At 38.9% G+C, this 17,156-nt stretch overlaps 1 protein-coding gene across 2 annotated transcripts in view; it reads right to left on the bottom strand.

Annotated features, from left to right (window-relative positions):
* Nucleotides 1–2,401: 2,401 nt before the first annotated feature.
* Nucleotides 2,402–17,156, bottom strand: part of fndc1 (fibronectin type III domain containing 1) — a 39,730-nt gene continuing 24,975 nt past the window's right edge. The window contains exons 14-22 of one of the 2 annotated variants that reach the window (XM_063496165.1): nucleotides 17,008–17,082; nucleotides 15,894–16,049; nucleotides 11,910–12,146; nucleotides 8,926–9,034; nucleotides 5,648–5,727; nucleotides 5,324–5,353; nucleotides 4,663–4,824; nucleotides 4,412–4,534; nucleotides 2,402–3,132 (exon numbers count right to left, since the gene is read on the bottom strand). In XM_063496165.1, the coding sequence (XP_063352235.1) occupies nucleotides 3,017–3,132; nucleotides 4,412–4,534; nucleotides 4,663–4,824; nucleotides 5,324–5,353; nucleotides 5,648–5,727; nucleotides 8,926–9,034; nucleotides 11,910–12,146; nucleotides 15,894–16,049; nucleotides 17,008–17,082 (1,088 nt within the window). In that variant the 3' untranslated portion in view covers nucleotides 2,402–3,016. The remainder of the gene's footprint in view (nucleotides 3,133–4,411; nucleotides 4,535–4,662; nucleotides 4,825–5,323; nucleotides 5,354–5,647; nucleotides 5,728–8,925; nucleotides 9,035–11,909; nucleotides 12,147–15,893; nucleotides 16,050–17,007; nucleotides 17,083–17,156) is intronic. The other variant, XM_063496166.1, reaches the window with a different exon arrangement.

Here is a 17,156-nt window from a genome sequence, read left to right as displayed (position 1 = left end):
TGGTGGTTGCAGCTTTCCTAGCGGCCTCTTCATGGTTCCCATTCGCCTGCGGGATCCCCAGGTACTTGTAACTGTCCTCTATGTCTGCAATGTTGCCTTCTGGTAGTTCGATCCCCTCAGTTCTGACTACCTTCCCTCTCTTTGTTACCATCCGACTACACTTCTCCAGTCCGAACGACATTCCAATGTCATTGCTGTATAGCCTGGTAGTGTGGATCAGTGAATCGATGTCTCGTTCACTCTTGGCATACAGCTTGATGTCATCCATGTACAGGAGGTGGCTGACAACCGCTCCGTTTCGTAGTCGGTATCCGTAGCCAGTCTTGTTAATGATCTCACTGAGGGGGTTCAGGCCTATGCAGAACAGCAGTGGGGACAGAGCATCTCCTTGGTAGATCCCGCACTTGATGGTGACTTGTGCTATGGGCTTGGAGTTGGCCTCTAGTGTTGTACGCCACATCCCCATTGAGTTCCTGATGAAGGCTCTTAGGGTCCTGTTGATCTTGTACAATTCTAGGCATTCCAGTATCCAGCTGTGGGGCACTGAGTCATAGGCCTTCTTGTAATCAATCCAGGCTGTGCACAGGTTGGTCAGTCTGGTCTTGCAGGGTTACTGGACCCTGTTCAGGGAGGTCGCTATGATCTGCCCTCAGATCCACTAGCCACTGAGCATTGCCGTTATGGGTTGCGTCCTTCTCCCATATGCTCTTCCAGTATTGCTCCGTCTCCAGCCTTGGTGGTGCTGTTCTCTTATTGTTCCCTTGCCACTGAGAGTACACCTTTGCTGGTTCTGTGGAGAACAGCTAGTTTATTCTCCTTCCTTCTATCTCTCTGTTGTACCTCCTTAAGCGGCTGGCCAAGGCTGTGAGTCTTTGCTTGGCAGTTTCCAAGGCCTCAGGTATGGACAGCTTGCTGTATTTCTTATGCACCTTTTTTGTCGCGCCTTTCTGCAACTCCGTTAGTTGGCTAACCTCCCTCCGTGCTACTTTGATCTTGCCCTCTAGCCTCCTTCTCCATGGAGGGTACTGCCCCTTGTGGCTGTTCAACTTGTAGCCAAGCATCTCACCGATCACTGCTGCCGTATTGTAAATCAGCTTGTTAGTGTCGGTAATCGTGGTTGTAGGTATCATCCGTAGTAACATCATCTAGCAGACCCTCTGAGGGTACTTCACGTAATCTTGGTAACCGGCTACGGGGGATCCAGGTTTTAAGCTTGGCCATGAAAAAATCCACTGGGACTTTCTCACATAACCACCTCTAGGGTTTATAGAGGATGGACCAAAAAGAGAAAATTTCCACTGAACAGCAGTTCTCTGAGTAAAATTACCTCGTTGATGTCAGAGGTCAGAGGAGAAAGGTAAAACTACTTTAGTTGTAAGATGCAGAAGAGCATCTCTGAACACAAAACAAGTCAAACCTTGAAGCAGGTAAGATACAGCGGCAAAAGACCAAGTCAAGTGGCACTACTGTCAGCTAAGAACAAGAACCCGAGGCTACAATTTGCACCAAAATTGGGTAACAAAAGATTGAAAATGTTTTGCCTGATCTTAAAGTCTTGATTACTTTTGCATAATTCTGATTTTAGGCAGAAACAACATGAAAGCATGGCTCCATCCTACCATGTCCACCTCTACATAGCTACTGGGTACACATCTTCCGATGGCTGCTTCCAGCAGGATAACACACCATGTCAAAAGCTCAGATCAACTTAAACAGACTTTTTGAACATGGCAATGATTTCATTGTACTCAAATGGCCTCCACAGTCACCAGATTTCAGTTCAAAACAGCGCCTGTAGGAAATTTCCTTCAAGGATGTGCAAAACAAAAATATCTGAAGGATCTCTTTGTTACTGTCTTGTCAGTATGGAGCAAAACCCCCGAGGAATTTTTCTAGAATCTTTTTGAATCTATACCATGAAGATGAATATTTAAGGCAATTCTGAAGGCAAAGACTGGTGAGTGTAAATGCGACAATGTGCAATATTTAAACGTATAATACTAACTATATAATATAGCTAACTATGTAGTGCTAACACGCAGAAATTCTATTTTGGATTAAATGTTAAATTCCAAGTAAAATCACATTATCAGAACTCTGCAATACACAGAGGTACATGTCGAAGCTGACTAGTTTTTACTGACTATGATTGCTTCTCAGTTTTTCTTTGTGTCTTGCACCTGCTGCTATCCACAATGTGTTGTTTTTGAGATTTTATCAGATTATAATAGGTGGTGTTCCAACTGGCTCAGCTAAACCGTATCTGATACTCTGATCTTCCATTAAGTTGATTAAGTAGCTCTGGATCATGTGTAAAAGCTTTTGCTAGAGAAGAATGTGTCAGGAGAGGAAAGTATAATATGATTCATGTTTTTTTGCTATGTTTCCCATACTACCTTTATTAAATCTCCCACAGTTCCTGAGCAAATATTTGGTCTTTTATTCTTTGTCCGTACACATACAAAACTTACACAATAACTTTTAATGGATTCTGGTGAATACCAAAAGTTGTAAAAACAGTATGATTATTTATGAACACAATAAACAAACACAAAGTAGCTGTCAGAAGCTATTACATTATGAAATACAAATGTCATGATTAAAAATGACCTATACACACCTCAAGTGCCCATTCTTACAGTTTGCTTTGCAGCTTCTTCTTTGGTCCAATGTCACTGCATTACTGGTCAAATAAATAACACTGGGTGGGGACCTGTCACTGGAATGGTTGGAAATAGGGCACTCTGAGACAAGAGTTACACTAAGCAAGAGCACACATGCTTCTTTTTTCCCCTCATATACAGACTGCTTTATATAAAAAGTGCATTGTAAAGATATACACTGAATTGTTTAAAAGTACTATATTCTCCTTTTGTGTGAAGCTGTAACAAATTCGAAGTGGTGTCTTTTTGTAGTGGCAGGCAAAAGTCCATTTTTAAGGGCAAGACCGGAAAAGTTGAAGGCCTGCAGCAGGATGCAGAACAGTTGCCCAACAATGTCTTTTCTTCTCACTGTGTTACCATTTTCCAGGGATGGGCACCCCGCATTCATACCAGCCCACAAATGGATGGGGCGTGCGTCGGCCAATAACCCCAAATGTAACTGGCTCTTGTCTGTAGGAACGATAGTATCCTGCAATAGAGAAAAAGTTATTTATAGCTAAAAGCCATCCTCATTTAGACAGGTAAATAAATAGAAGCATCCCCATCCATTAAACTACTGCACAACAAAATGAGATAATGTGCAATAATGCAATGTGTGAGTAGTAAAAAAGCACTGGTCAAAACCTATACAGGTATGAATGGCATTTCTCCACTGGCACATCAGTGGACATGAGTTTATGGCAAATGACATGTAAGTTGGTTTCTATTGGAATTTGCAAACAATAACACTATTTTCGAATTTATCAAATGCATCTATTTTTATGGAACTGCAGTTTTGTGAACGCATCAGAGACACTCTCATTGTGGCGCAGAGTGGCATATTCTTTGAGCATAATAGATATGGTGTTTTAGGCAATCCTACATACCCTGTTCTGATGCAAAGGTACTCCTTCCACAATAGTAATAGAAATAGTCCACAACAAATGCACTATTTACTCTTGTTTCAGTAATGTTTGATAGAAAATGACAGCACCGCAGAAGCTGCTACCCCGAAGGTTGTGAATTTGATCATTTCTTACATTGTAAAACTTTCAGAGATAACTGCCATTAGCGTGGGAATTAGACAAATCTGAGACCTGTTTCATTTGCTCCAGCACAATGTGACTGGCCTCTCTCCCAGTCATACATATTCCCAACTGGTCTTTCCCTTGCCAGGCCAATCACAGCTGTATATCTAATACACATCTGTGTGGTTGCTCAGCACCACATCTCACACACACACACACACACACACACACACACACACACACACACACACACACACACACACACACACACACACACACACACAGTGCATACTACTAATCGTACATTCGTCTCATGCCACAATGCAAAACTGCCTTAAACACACATATAAGAAATTACCCTTAGAAGATTGATACTTACCATAAATATAGTCAACGGCTTATCTGGAGCAAGTTTTAAGCATTTTCATGGTGTACTAAAATGACCCGAAACTAATAACTACCAGCAATTCATGACTTTAATCTAAGAACTTATGGTTTAATTAGAAAAATTGGGGTAATGAAAAGCATGTGAAATTTGGGCTAAAACACAACACAAAAATCACTTTAATGAGCATTCATGCAAACAATATTCTGCATCTTTATATGTTGCATGGATATAAATCAACCAGCTGGTCCTTTACAGAGCCAGAAAGGCAGACGGCATAGAAACAAATGATAAGTAAGGGCTAACAGTGCAGGCTGTAAATTTTTAAACAATATGCACAGTCTGTTTTTATTTACCTTGTACTGTGGGCAGATTATTTGACAAGTAGGCCGGGCCTGTCCTTCCATCCCTGTAGGAGTCCACAAACTGGCAGTGGTCCTCTCCCTGGCCAAACGTATCTCCTATACTGTAAAATGGGTCTGTGGGGGAAAGGGAGAGGTATCTTTATTATAACATTTCCCATTGCTATGGTGGGAGGCAATTCATAATAAATCTTGCCTAATGGTGTAATAAAAATCAGATTTTTAAGCATCAGAAATATATTTACCTCTTAGACTGTCTCCCATGAAGATCTTGTATCGTAGGGAATTACACAGAACCACACCCACAAACTTCCTGTACCATGTCCGCTTGACATACTGGCTGCCCTTACAGCTGCTGTGGACTGGGTTAAACTTGAAAGAAAAGGGAATCCAGATTGGCTCGCCTCCTGATTGCATTAAGGAATAAAGGAAGAAGAGCATTAAGTTGCATTTCTGCCTAAAATGTTCTTTGATATTTTTGCCCTTTGGTTTCTTTTTTTCTTTATATTTAAAGTGTTATATTATTCAGGGATTCATCAAGTGATGTATATATGTTTTGCCTACACACAGAAACATTTAAATGCATTACTTATCATCATTATTTTCTTTTAAGCAAGTAAAAATATCATTGTTATGAAAAATCACTTGTGGCCAGATCACTCCTGGGGTCATATTGTTATAAACATAAGTACAAAGAATAACAACAGACAAACGCAACTGTCACACACTAGAAAATAGTGAACACAATATCCAGTTAATTATCACAGAAGTTCAACGTTAGCTATGTTACTATTATAAGGAAAGCTTGGGAAGAGAAAATCCATCCTAAATTACTGTAACTCTTTCATTATTTTTCAGTATAACTTGTCTCTAAGTTGGAAATGTGCCGTTAGTGTGCAGACCTACCAGGTGGTCTTTCAATGAGGAGAGGGTCATCTGAAAAAACAAAAAAGAATGTAAACACCAGGGGTGAAAAAGACTGCATATCAAGTTTAATGCATTCACCTGATGATGGGAAAGAAAAACCAATAGACCGTGTAATGCAGTGTACATGTGCAAGTCGGCTTCTCTTCAAGGGCGACTCTCTGTGTGAATATTGTGCGCTGAATATAACCGTGACAATTTTTCTTCTATTTTTGTACAGTAAGGAAAGAAAATGTAGAGTCAGTCTGAACTTTAATCATTAGGGTATCTCAAAGTTTACAGTTGCAGGTGATGACAGAATACAACCTGATTCAGTAACATAGGAGAGCGTTTCGCTGAATGGTCCCACACCAAACACATTCTTCGCTTGCACCCTGAAGTAGTACCTGAATGAAAACAGAGCACAAAGTATGGCTTTAATAAGTTTTAGCATTTAACGTGCCACTCCACCTGTTTTGTTGTTACTGGTTAAAAATAGGAAAATGATAACGAGCGCAGCAGATGACTTGACATTCTTTAAGATTTAAGAGTAGCCCGATTTATGCCTGTACGAATCCAAAGTGAGCGCAGCACAATAAAATGGCTCTCTGGCTCACGTTCAAGGGAAAAGCAGAGCAGGACTGAGGAGAGGCAAAAGGGATTGGTGAGAGGAAAAAGACACATCTATAAAAGCGAAGGTTAACAGCTGAGAGGAAAGTAGAAGAATGAATGACAACAAGAAGGAAGGATGTGGAAAAGTAAAGAAAGCGAGAGAGAACTCTAATCAAAAGAGAAATTTGTCACCCAAAAGCGTTACTAGATGTCACGAGCTTTCTTGCCAGAGTGCAAAACAAAGCCAAACAGTGATCTCATTTCATCTCCAGGTGGTTGAGGAATTATAAAGTCCTGTCACATTTGAAAAAAAACAGCAGTGACAACACCGAGAGACTGCAAATTTTTCCACTGTGCATGATGCGTGCGCATGAGCTTTCGTATACTGTGCAAGGTCACACACAGTAAGCTCATCATCTGTCAATTTCAAGTCTAAAAATGTTCACCACATACAGTCATGAAGCCTGGATCCAATCACCACGGCCATATGAAGACGCTCACCAAATTATGTCACGGGAGAGGGAGAGAAGAAAGCAATGCAGCTATAGAGAGATGACGTCATGGAAGAAGAAAGACGAGAAGAAATCTGAGTGGGTAGGAAAAAAAGGACATTGTGAAAGTAAATACAGTATCAAGGACCAAAGTTGCTTGCTATTTGAAACTTTCAATGCAGAGATCTTCATTCAAAAAGAAATTCTATGTGGCAACTGCACATGTTGTACCTTTTCAAGCCAAATCTGGCCTGGCCTCATAATATGCTTTTCATAATAAATGACAGCTGAACCACAGGATGAACCCACAAAAGCCAATTTTAAACTCTTTCAAAAATATTCACATATGTAATAAATTCACAACCGATTTGTATTCTTTACACTTCTCTTACATACAGCAGGAGAAATAGATGCTTAGAAAACCAGAAGTAGGGAAACCAGAAAATTGTCAATTTCTATGCATAAAAAGGCTTTAAATGAATTACTACATGTTGTTAAATGGTTGCAGATTTCCATTTTTTCACGTTCAGGTATTAATTAGCTATTTAGAGTGAAAACTGCTAGACTTTTGTTTGATGAAAGCTAGTTTTACATTAAAAAAACCTTAAATAAAATGGAAGTAGAATATATATGTTATGTATGCACTACATGGCAATACTTTATAAAAGCACACTATTAAGGGTTAGTAAGGTATTAGGAAATACTCAAGTCATCATTTATAAAGCATTACTTATCTGTAATATGTCATTTATAAACACAGACATAAAAGGTTCTTGCTAAATAAGCTCATATAAAGTGACTAATGTCAGCATTTTATACTTTACAAATGATGGATTCACCACTTTTAAGTATTACATCAAGTAAAAAATAGCTTTTTAGGGGCTGTAATGGTTTATGGAATCATTTAAAAAGTCTTAGTAATTAACAGAGTACATAGATATACATTTATACATGTAATGATTAAGATATCAGCTATTTGTGAGAATGTTAATTGAGGTTTTATAAATACTTATCTAATATTGTAATTCATGGTCTATTAAAGGAGTTACTAGTTTTTCTAAAGTGAGCCTATTTATGGCTCACTATTTATGCCTTAGAAAGCTGTTATAAATGACACAACAGGAAGAGCACAAAGCGATACGCAACATAGAAATATTTATTGTAAAATTCATGCATAACCCACCTGAGGTCTTTACTAATAACTTATTAATGCTTGTGTAGTTATTATAAAGTATTACCCACCACATGACTCACTGATAGAAAGAGGGAAACTTGTGGATGCAAAAAAAAAAGGATAAATTTCACTTATATGCAGTTATCCTGTTAGTCAATGCAATACAAATTTGCTCTGTAGTTCTGGAAACCATGAAGGAGCCTCCAGCACGGGAAATGCCAACACTATCCCATAAACCATTCCGTGATCCTGGATATAAACTGGTTGGCGGGAATAAAAACCTTTTGCATACTTTTGGAAAGCTTTTTGTGTTCATCTGTTTTTTTGACAGTTCACAAAACTAAAGACTCTTGCTTTAGACTGTGCAATATACTATATAAAAGCATTTAGTGTCCATTAATGGCATTCATTTGAACTATGCATAGTTCACACATGTTGTTTTTGCTAAAGGATATAAAGTAGTTTCACTTTTGTGTCTACTTGCACTTGCCAGTACTTAATCACTGCATTTATTGAGAACTGCTGAAGATTATCTGGATGGCCTATATGCATCAGCTGACTAAATAACACATAAACACCCACACATTGTGTATCGATTTCGAAAAAATGAATCTATTTTTAAATTACTGCAACTAGGTATAAGTTACTGCACCATTTAGAGTATCAAAAATTCTTTTAGCTGAAACCCCTAAAAACACAGGTGAACAACAAAGGAATCCAAGACTCTTTTTCTGTCTTGGGTTCATGTTTCCATGCATTTATTTTGACAGCCATGACCCATGTCTCGTAACACACGGCTGTGGAAACATGCTCTAATAACTGAAACAGACCGAGATGGCTGTATCTCTGTGTAAGTGTCAGATAATATGTGCTGTATTTATGTTCCGCTGAATTTTCTAGGGTCTCATCTGAGTTTTACTGCACGTCACAAAAGATTCATATCTGTTTCTTAACCAAACTGCTGGTTTTTCCACTTTAAAGACTTTTCCTGCCACTACAGCATAAAATTTACATGCTTTGAATAATATAAAACTAATTTGATCACAGTCAGCCACGTTCCAAACAAAACAAAACATCTACATGCAATCACACAGAAACACACAGGCAACATGCATATTTGGTCACGCAGAGGTCAGGGTAAAAGATTCATGTAGCTAAGCAAGTCTTTGTTTGTAAAATAAGCTTCTTTTGTTTTTATGACTCCCACATGGGAGATGATTTTGTACACTGCTCCAGCTGGAAAGTATTTTGGATGTTCACACATTGTACGTGCAAATGCATCTAGAGAACATTAACCTACTGTAAACATACACAATAAAATATGTTACCTAGAGTTGGGCTTGAGATTTTCCACAGCCAGGTGTGTCCCAGTGGCAGCTTTAGAGGACCACCTATTGTTGAGGATGTCATCGTATGAGGCACTCTGGACCATGTAGCCTGCAGAGAATAACACAAAATTAATTGCAGGTCTCCTTAGTCATTAAAATGAAAATCTCTAAAGCAGATGTAGAATTTTTATGCTTACATCAATTTGAGGGTCAGCATAACAGGAAACGTTTGATATTTTGAGAAATAGACCTATTTCCTTTTTGTTTTCTTTTTTTGGCCACCAGAAGTTGGTTACCATAGCACAGCACAAAGACTGAAACATATGGAAAGAGCCAACCTGACACAGTTCAAAACCAAGGTGTAAAAATAAGGGCCATATACCAGAATTTCTTGGCAGCGTGCAATAAGTTCCTCAAGTCTCCACTGGCAGCCCAGCCAACCTTGCGGTGATGAGGTTAAGCCTCCTAGTGGCTGGTGGCAGCCTCATATTTACAGTTCATGTCAAACTATTCCTTTGTGGGAGTAGGTGGTCTCGAACACTATAAAGAAAATCTGCAGTTCTGCATTTTCTGTTGCTCATACTGACTGTCTTCCAGCCTGCCTTCCTCTCTGTCTGCTTTCTTCTTCTTCTCAGACACACAGACAAATCCTCAGAATCCGGTGAATACCTGAGGTCACACAGCCCTCGATCACTCACTTTAAAACTATGGAGACCAGCTCAGCTGCACGTCAAACTACCGACTGTTTCTATTGGACTTTTGAGCAGGACTTTCTGTTTTTACTGGCGCTGGACCAACACAGCTGGCTGCTGACAGATGAGAAGGGAAATACTAGCTACTTTGTTTTTCTTCTGTTGAGTTTTCATTCCTCATTCCTTATTGCATAGTTAAATTGAGGTTTGATAGAGTAGTATCCTTGCTTTTGCTGTCTGTCTGTGTACTCTATAGAGGGCAATTTCCCCTACTATGGGTATAAATTGTGTCTCTTGAAGGTAGTTCTTTAAGCCAAGAGCAACAATTAAAGTATTCAGTGAATAAAGTGTATGTTTTGTCTAAAGCCTTCAAAGAAAATGCCCTCAATGCATCAGAGTAAATGGAAACAGAAGTTGGGTACAGGTGAAAACTCACAAAACCAGATGCTAACAGCTGTTTCCATGCAATAGTTATTAAAAAAGCCATGACCCACAAGTCGTAATGCATGGTTGTGCAAACACCCCCTAATTACTAAAACAGCCCTTTGTGATTAGATCTGGATGTGTGAACTAATCCTGCATATATATATGCCAGTTAATCTATATTGTATATCTAGAGTAGCCTAGTCCATTAGGAAAGGAAAGGAAAGGAAAGGAAAGGAAACACAGGAAATTGTGACAACAATGGAGGTCAACAAAATACTAAAGAAGAAACTACATCAGATTTTGTGCACACAGAAATTCCTTCTTAGTGCGATCAATTCTTCCTTTTTTTCATTTCTATGATAAGATTTGTGGGCAAGAAAAAAGTAGATATCTGAAGTTATTATTTAGGACAGTTTAAATGGGAGAAATAGCAATCACTGATGCCAAAAAAAGCATAGACAGATAAGGCACAAAAGTCTAATAAAACTTTAAGTAACCAAGAACCAATAGTGGGTAAGAATCCAAGGAAAGAAAAGACCAGTGACAGCACAGACCTATCTGTTATACACATCAGATGATGAACCTGTGCACTGCATGACCATGAGTCTGTGGTTGCCTGCCAAAGAAAACATACTGCTTCTCTTGCTGGCCAGATTGCTACCTCTGATAGCCCATACAGAAGGCCGTTATCTCCACTCTCCTCTCTTTTCCCTTTTTCCATGTGTCAATTTCAAGGTCAGATGAATTCTGGTTTTCTCTGAGAAGCGGTGGGAGTTGAGGAACACTATTCCAAGTGTTCTATGCTGTCTGCGTTTTCACGATTTATTCCCAATAAGCTGCTGGACTGAGTTCTAAAATGTGAGTCCGGAGGGAGGCTGATAACATGTTCAAGGTATCTGGTGAACCACAACAGATGAGAATATGATGAAACAGACTATGTATTAAACAGGTGTGGATGTCACAGAAAAATGTAAACACAGCAATACTTTGCTGGAATTTGACTGATTTGATTGATCTGATTAGTGGTCCGGGTAGTTTTTGTTGCCAAAAAACAGCTGTATTTACAGTGTGCTCTAATCTGCCACACAATCAAACTCTGGAGTGCACCAGAGCTCCAATTGTTGCTGTTGAAAGTTCTCCCATCAGATGCCTCAATATTGAACAGTAGAAGTCCTCACTAAAATTCTCACTTTGGGGGACAAACTGTCAAACAAAATCACCAGCAAGCTCCTGGTCCGTCTCTTCAGCTGACTTTTCAACTGCTTAAAAGTACTTGGTCATCACGGGCGATGATCTTGCGCACAAAACTGAGGTCAGTTTCAAAGTCAAGAGCTTATGTGTGATTTCTGCACACATTGAACAGTCTGCCAGAAAATGTTCCAACTGCACTGAAAGCTATTGAGACGTGACGACCTTTAAGGTAACATCGGCCAAATTTAAATCAGCTACAACTTTCCTGTTTTCAGAGCTTTAGTTTCATTTCATTACTTTAGTAACATTTCATAATAATACTCAATAACGTAATCACATGCAGTGCAAAGGTGAATTTAAAACACAGACACTGGTCTTTACTTTTGTCATTCAATACATTTAAACATATTTACGACTGTGATTAACACTGCATTTTGTTAGTTCGTTAGTAGTAAGTTGGGAGATTTGTTCACAATAAAAATTTTAGAACTTGCTGAATTTTCAAACAAATATCTCATAGTTAGGTTTGGGAATTATTTCTGTTCCACCACATTTAATTAAAAAATAAACATTGAAATGTCTCTGATAAAATATGTATAAAAGCCAACAAAACAAAACTACAGATGCATAGTCACTGTAAAATAACAGAAATTTTTGATTAACAACATTTCTTACCTGACACCATATCATCCTTGAGAGGGCGGGCCCAGTCCAGGATGATAAAGGAGTGGCAGCCTTCCATGGCGACCACAGTGAAGTTATGAGGCTTGTTTTTGGGAGGCTGGTTGTGATTGGCTGCCAGGCTGTCATTTTTCATTAAGTTTTCCAGGATGTCAACCTGAAGGTACTCCAGAGCCTCTGTTAAAGAGCAAGGTGCTCCCGGGTCCTTCTGGATGTAGTTTACATATGGAGCTGATGGAAAGAATTAATGTAGGATTAGGTTACTTATTTTAATAACATAAATTTGAGTAAGATATCTTCTTAATACAGGAAATTTAGAAAAAAAATATAATGTTGGTAATTTTTAACATATTTATTGTAAATGCACACAATAAAAGACATGACAGGATTCTAGTACTTTTTCAGGTTACCCAATTTTGATTTATTATTTTCCCTCTGCAAATGTGGTAAAAACTATAATTCTCTTTTCTGGGTCAGTTGTAATAAGGAAGTCAGATTCTAGCCACATGCTCATCTGACTGTCCCTTCCCTGTCCTTTCCATTTAAAATTTTACTTGTTTTCAGTGATTCTGGAAATGAGAGCTGAACCTACAGCTGTGAATACTTCAAGTATCACAAAATTCCTAGTCAGACTGGGATTTGGAGGGAACCACTGAAGTCTGGCCTCGCTCCCACCTCCCCAGATGACTGGCCCTCTTTGAATGCTGAAAGTCTAGCACATGTCAGTATCAACTCATCAACCCTCAGACAGTTAAACTGCGTAGGTTTCAGCTGGTAAAGGCTTCGATATGTGGTCATATGGCTTTTGTTTTCTGGATTCATACACTGAAATAGATCATCTGCCACCGCAGTGAGCAGATTTATGTGCCTATAGGGTGCTTGTAAGGCTGTGTCCACATGTCTAGGATCTGTGGAGGCCCGTGCTTGTGGATGATCCAAATGTTTTACTTTCCTCCTGTGTTCATTTTTCATTGCTTAAAGTACTTCCCTACAGAGACACACTATCTTCTTCTGCTTGTTAAAAAAAAACAAAAAACCTCCAAACAAATCCAAAAGCACACAGGCAAAAACTGGCGTGTGTACGTCTGATGTGCATCAAAAGTCACTGGGAAACAGTATGAGGAAAGTTCACATAATGTCAGCTGTAATATTAGTCTAGTAAGGCATAAATTTGCATTCTAATAGTCCAAATATCCTGATGCTCATTTTCTTGCCCAATGCAGCAAATTCCATCCATCTGGAAGTAAGTCCAACGCATATTCACGCAACTGCTGAAAATTATTAGTTAATACTTTTTGTCCCATTTCTGCTTTTGCCAGATTAATACAAAACAAACCAAGCATGGGCAAGGACAGGAAGGGGAAGTCAATGTTGGATGGTTGATGAAACGCATATCAGTAGACTGGCAGGCTGCTAAAGAGGACCTAAGATATATTAAACTAATAAATAGGAAAGAGGAAGTCTCCACATTGAGCCAAAGGACTCTTCCCTCTCTGCTGAGGTCAGCAGCCTTAACTTTTATGATTTCCATTTCGGACTTGGGAAAGTAATAGCTTTCAGATGGCTATGTGAGGTGTGTAGTCGCAGGACAGTCGTCGTGTACCGAGAGAGAAGCTGCACTATCGTTTCGCTGTGGCTTCTGGCGTAACATGTCACTGATATTTATGACACGACTGATAAAAACACAGCAATAAATCTCTCCCTTCACAATGCTTCTTACAAAGATCATTCTAAATGATAATGACATGTTGCATTAAATCTGTCAGTAAGTTAAAGTAAAGCTTTTATTCATGTCTTATATAGAAGCTCATGCTGCTCTGAGCTCATTCACATGCAGAATAGATAAACCTTGACTCTCAATGGCCACAATGACTACAAAACTTTTACAACAGCTTCATGCTGCCACAACTCTACTTTAAAGGTGCACTCCCAGTAATTTTTCCACAAAGTCAATAGACGCACCATGAGGAAAACTACAAACTCAGTCTTTACAAACTCTTGTACAACATCTTCTGTTGCTCTGCAGATGCTTAGGCGTATCTGGAGTCCACAGGGAAGCAGGGACCTTATTGACATGAAGGAACTGGTGCTTTTGTAGTTTGAATATTGCAATAATTTTAACTATCATTAGTCATCCTACTTAATAGCTCTCACTTTATGAAGTCTGTCTTGCACTAATTACAGAACAGTCTGTTTTCAGACTCTCCGTATGTTCACCATGAAAACATCCACAGTTAAAAGAAGTTATTGATCATGTTCTTGAAATGCTGTAATTTATTTTTAAAGCCTGTGGCTAGAGTCTACATGCTATTACAAAAAGGCACCTATTAAAAGGACCTTTAACATTACGTAGTGTTTGGAATAGTAACATAGATGTTGCTTTTATTTCTGTTGAGAGAACATTTCAGTCTGTTTGTGAAACCATATGAGGTGACGGGGTATGAGAGGCCAAAGAAAGCACACAAGAACAGTTAAAAGACAGTAGGGGGCCATATTTAAGGATGAAGTCTAAAGACCCTGAATAAAATGTCCTTCATGAACGTAGTTATTATGATCCAATTAAGGTGTGGTTGTATATTTTCTTTTTTGTGGCACATTGTCAACGTGCAACCTGAGAAGGTCATGCATTTATGAGCTATTGATACGAAAATCAGGGTCCAAAACGTATTACTCCTTTACAAAATAAAACAGAGCTCTGGTTATTATTTACAGCAGGGTAAGACCTCCATCCATATGAATATACTCACAAAGAAAGAAGTTCAGCTGTCTCTTGACTAAACTCACAGTAACCCAAATAAAGATATACTCACAGCTAATTGGAGGAAGTGGGAGAAAAAGAGAGTGCAGTGTAAATGCTTGTATATCTAAAGGGTATATCATGCATATAGAAATCTGTAATATTCAACTTAAAATATGGGAGAAGCTAAAGTAATTTAAGTCTTTGAACTAACATATTATGTCTATATTTTAGTGTAGTGAGTGGAAATCTGTGCCAAAACATCCTGTTTTGCTCCTAAGGTGTAATGTAGACTGATTAACAAATGTTTACTAATGATTCTGAGACTGATCCAGCAGAATGGTCACTAAAAATGGAAACCATAAAGCTTTTGGCTAAAACTCTAGTTCAGTACATAAAAAAATTCTGTTATATGTAGATTTATACTATTGGACAAAAGTACTGCCACTTGCTTTGAGTTTGTTAGAACAACCCATTTTTTCACAAATGTTTGTAAAGGGAGACTGCATGATCCCGTGCTTTACACATCTGTTGTAACAGGACTGAAAACACACAAATTCAAAGATTAAGACAATACTTTTGCCTATATAGTGTATGTTTGTGTAAAGGATGCACAATGGGAACCTGAAATCTGAGAAGCTCAGGGCTAATTCCACAAAAAGGTTGTGATAAACAAACAATATAGTTTTCTGTGGCCACTTGGAGCACCAGAAAACAGCTGTAAACATGACACTGACAAACCATTACCTACTTAAACATCTCATGTTTCTGGACAAATATCAGTCAAATATTCAGTCTCATTATAGCACTGTTTTGAGTCTATGCTAACTCCTAAAGCAAACACCTGGCTTTAAAATAGAAATACAGTATATTTGGCTTCCAAATGCCTCCTTATATTATCTAATTATCTACTTTATCTTTGTTCTTTAGTAATGAGCAGGTCTGTGAAGCTATTTTTTCTTTTTGATGATAAGAACTGTTATAGCTGTGGCTCTGCAAATTCCAACAATGACCTGAAAAACATGACCTGAACGATACTATAAAGTGTCCAGTTTCAGTCTCATCACACTGTGTGATCCTTCCTTATAAAAGCAGTCATATCACTCACTTTTTTCTTTTTACATTGTAGTAATAGTTGCCATTGAAGACTGGCATGTTGTGAAACTACACAGATCGCGTTAAGGCAAGAGTATGTACAAGCATGGATTTGTAAGAAGAAATACAATAAAGACTTGAAGTACCTGTGAACCTCTTCTTCCCACTCAGGTCAAACTCGTTTGAAGGGCCTTTGTTCACGGGTCTGATGTGCACCTCTGGCGTCGTGATCTCTGTGGTGGTGGTGGTGGTAGTGGTGGTGGTGGTGGTTGGTGGCGGGGTGGTCTGGACAACAAACTCATCTAGCAACAGCACATGTGTCAGTGAGGTTTTGATCCAAATAGATTTATGTTATTTACATCCTAGTTTAATAATCTGCTGCTGTGTTTCATTAATCCTTTGTAAGAGTTGCCATGATCTGTGTAATGAGAATGTCAGATTTAATTAATTGAGGGCAGATGGTTGACCCAACACCCAAAGCTGCACTTCTGCTACCCATATTTTCCATGTGGGAAGTAGAGGAGGGGGGTGGTGGGTGGTGGGGGGTTTGGGGGAGAGAGACTTGAAGACAACAACTGTTTCAAAAGTCTCCAAAGCAAACCAATGTGGCGGGATTCAGTGGGCTTCTTCTTCTTTCATCACATATTTTTTTCCTGCGCTGCACCAGTGGACCTTAGCATTACATCATGGTCCACACACATGCAACCAGCTATGAGGCACGGCAGGGAAATGCTAAGAAAATACTGCAACACTTACTGTGACCTTTGTAGCAAACCTAAGAATGAAAGCAAATGTCACATGCAACTGATTCCTTTAGATCTCAAAATTTACTGTAATAAAATAAGAAAGTGCAACTGCTAACAGCAACCAACCTCTGCAGCTCGAGCTTGAGTTCAGCTATTACATTACAAAAGAATGTTAAAACATTTAATGCAATGCAAGTGCATTGCATTCTCTTCAGCAAGTCAGTTTACATGCAGTGTGTATCCAGGAAGAAAAGTGATTAAATACAGCGTGTAATGGAAAATATCCTAAATCCAAGCAATGAACCGTGACCAAAACAAACAAAATGAGAAACAAAGGACACAGCAAGTAAAAAGGAAGAGATGGGAATAGCCTGCAAACAGATGCCCTGACAAATAAACAGACAATAAACAAACAGTGCAGCGTAATAGACAACAAGCAGTGAGCATACAGTGCAGTTTAGTTGGTCCCAGCCCAATGGCGGTATGAAGGTCCGAAGCCAAACTCAGCCAATACCTTTCTTAAGAACTAAAGCATCAGGCACCCTGGTCATTGTAAGCATGAAGTCCATTTCCATTCCTGAGGAGTCCTCTGTCAGAGAAGTAGAACAAGCTATAGCATCAATATCACATGACTGCAGACACATTTCGAAGTGCATTTTATTT

This window comes from Pelmatolapia mariae, linkage group LG15, assembly GCF_036321145.2.
Source record: "Pelmatolapia mariae isolate MD_Pm_ZW linkage group LG15, Pm_UMD_F_2, whole genome shotgun sequence".
In the NCBI taxonomy this organism is placed as follows: Eukaryota; Metazoa; Chordata; class Actinopteri; order Cichliformes; family Cichlidae; genus Pelmatolapia; species Pelmatolapia mariae.
The sequence above is the reverse complement of the archived record's forward strand: the minus strand, read 5'-3'. Positions and strand labels throughout refer to the sequence as shown.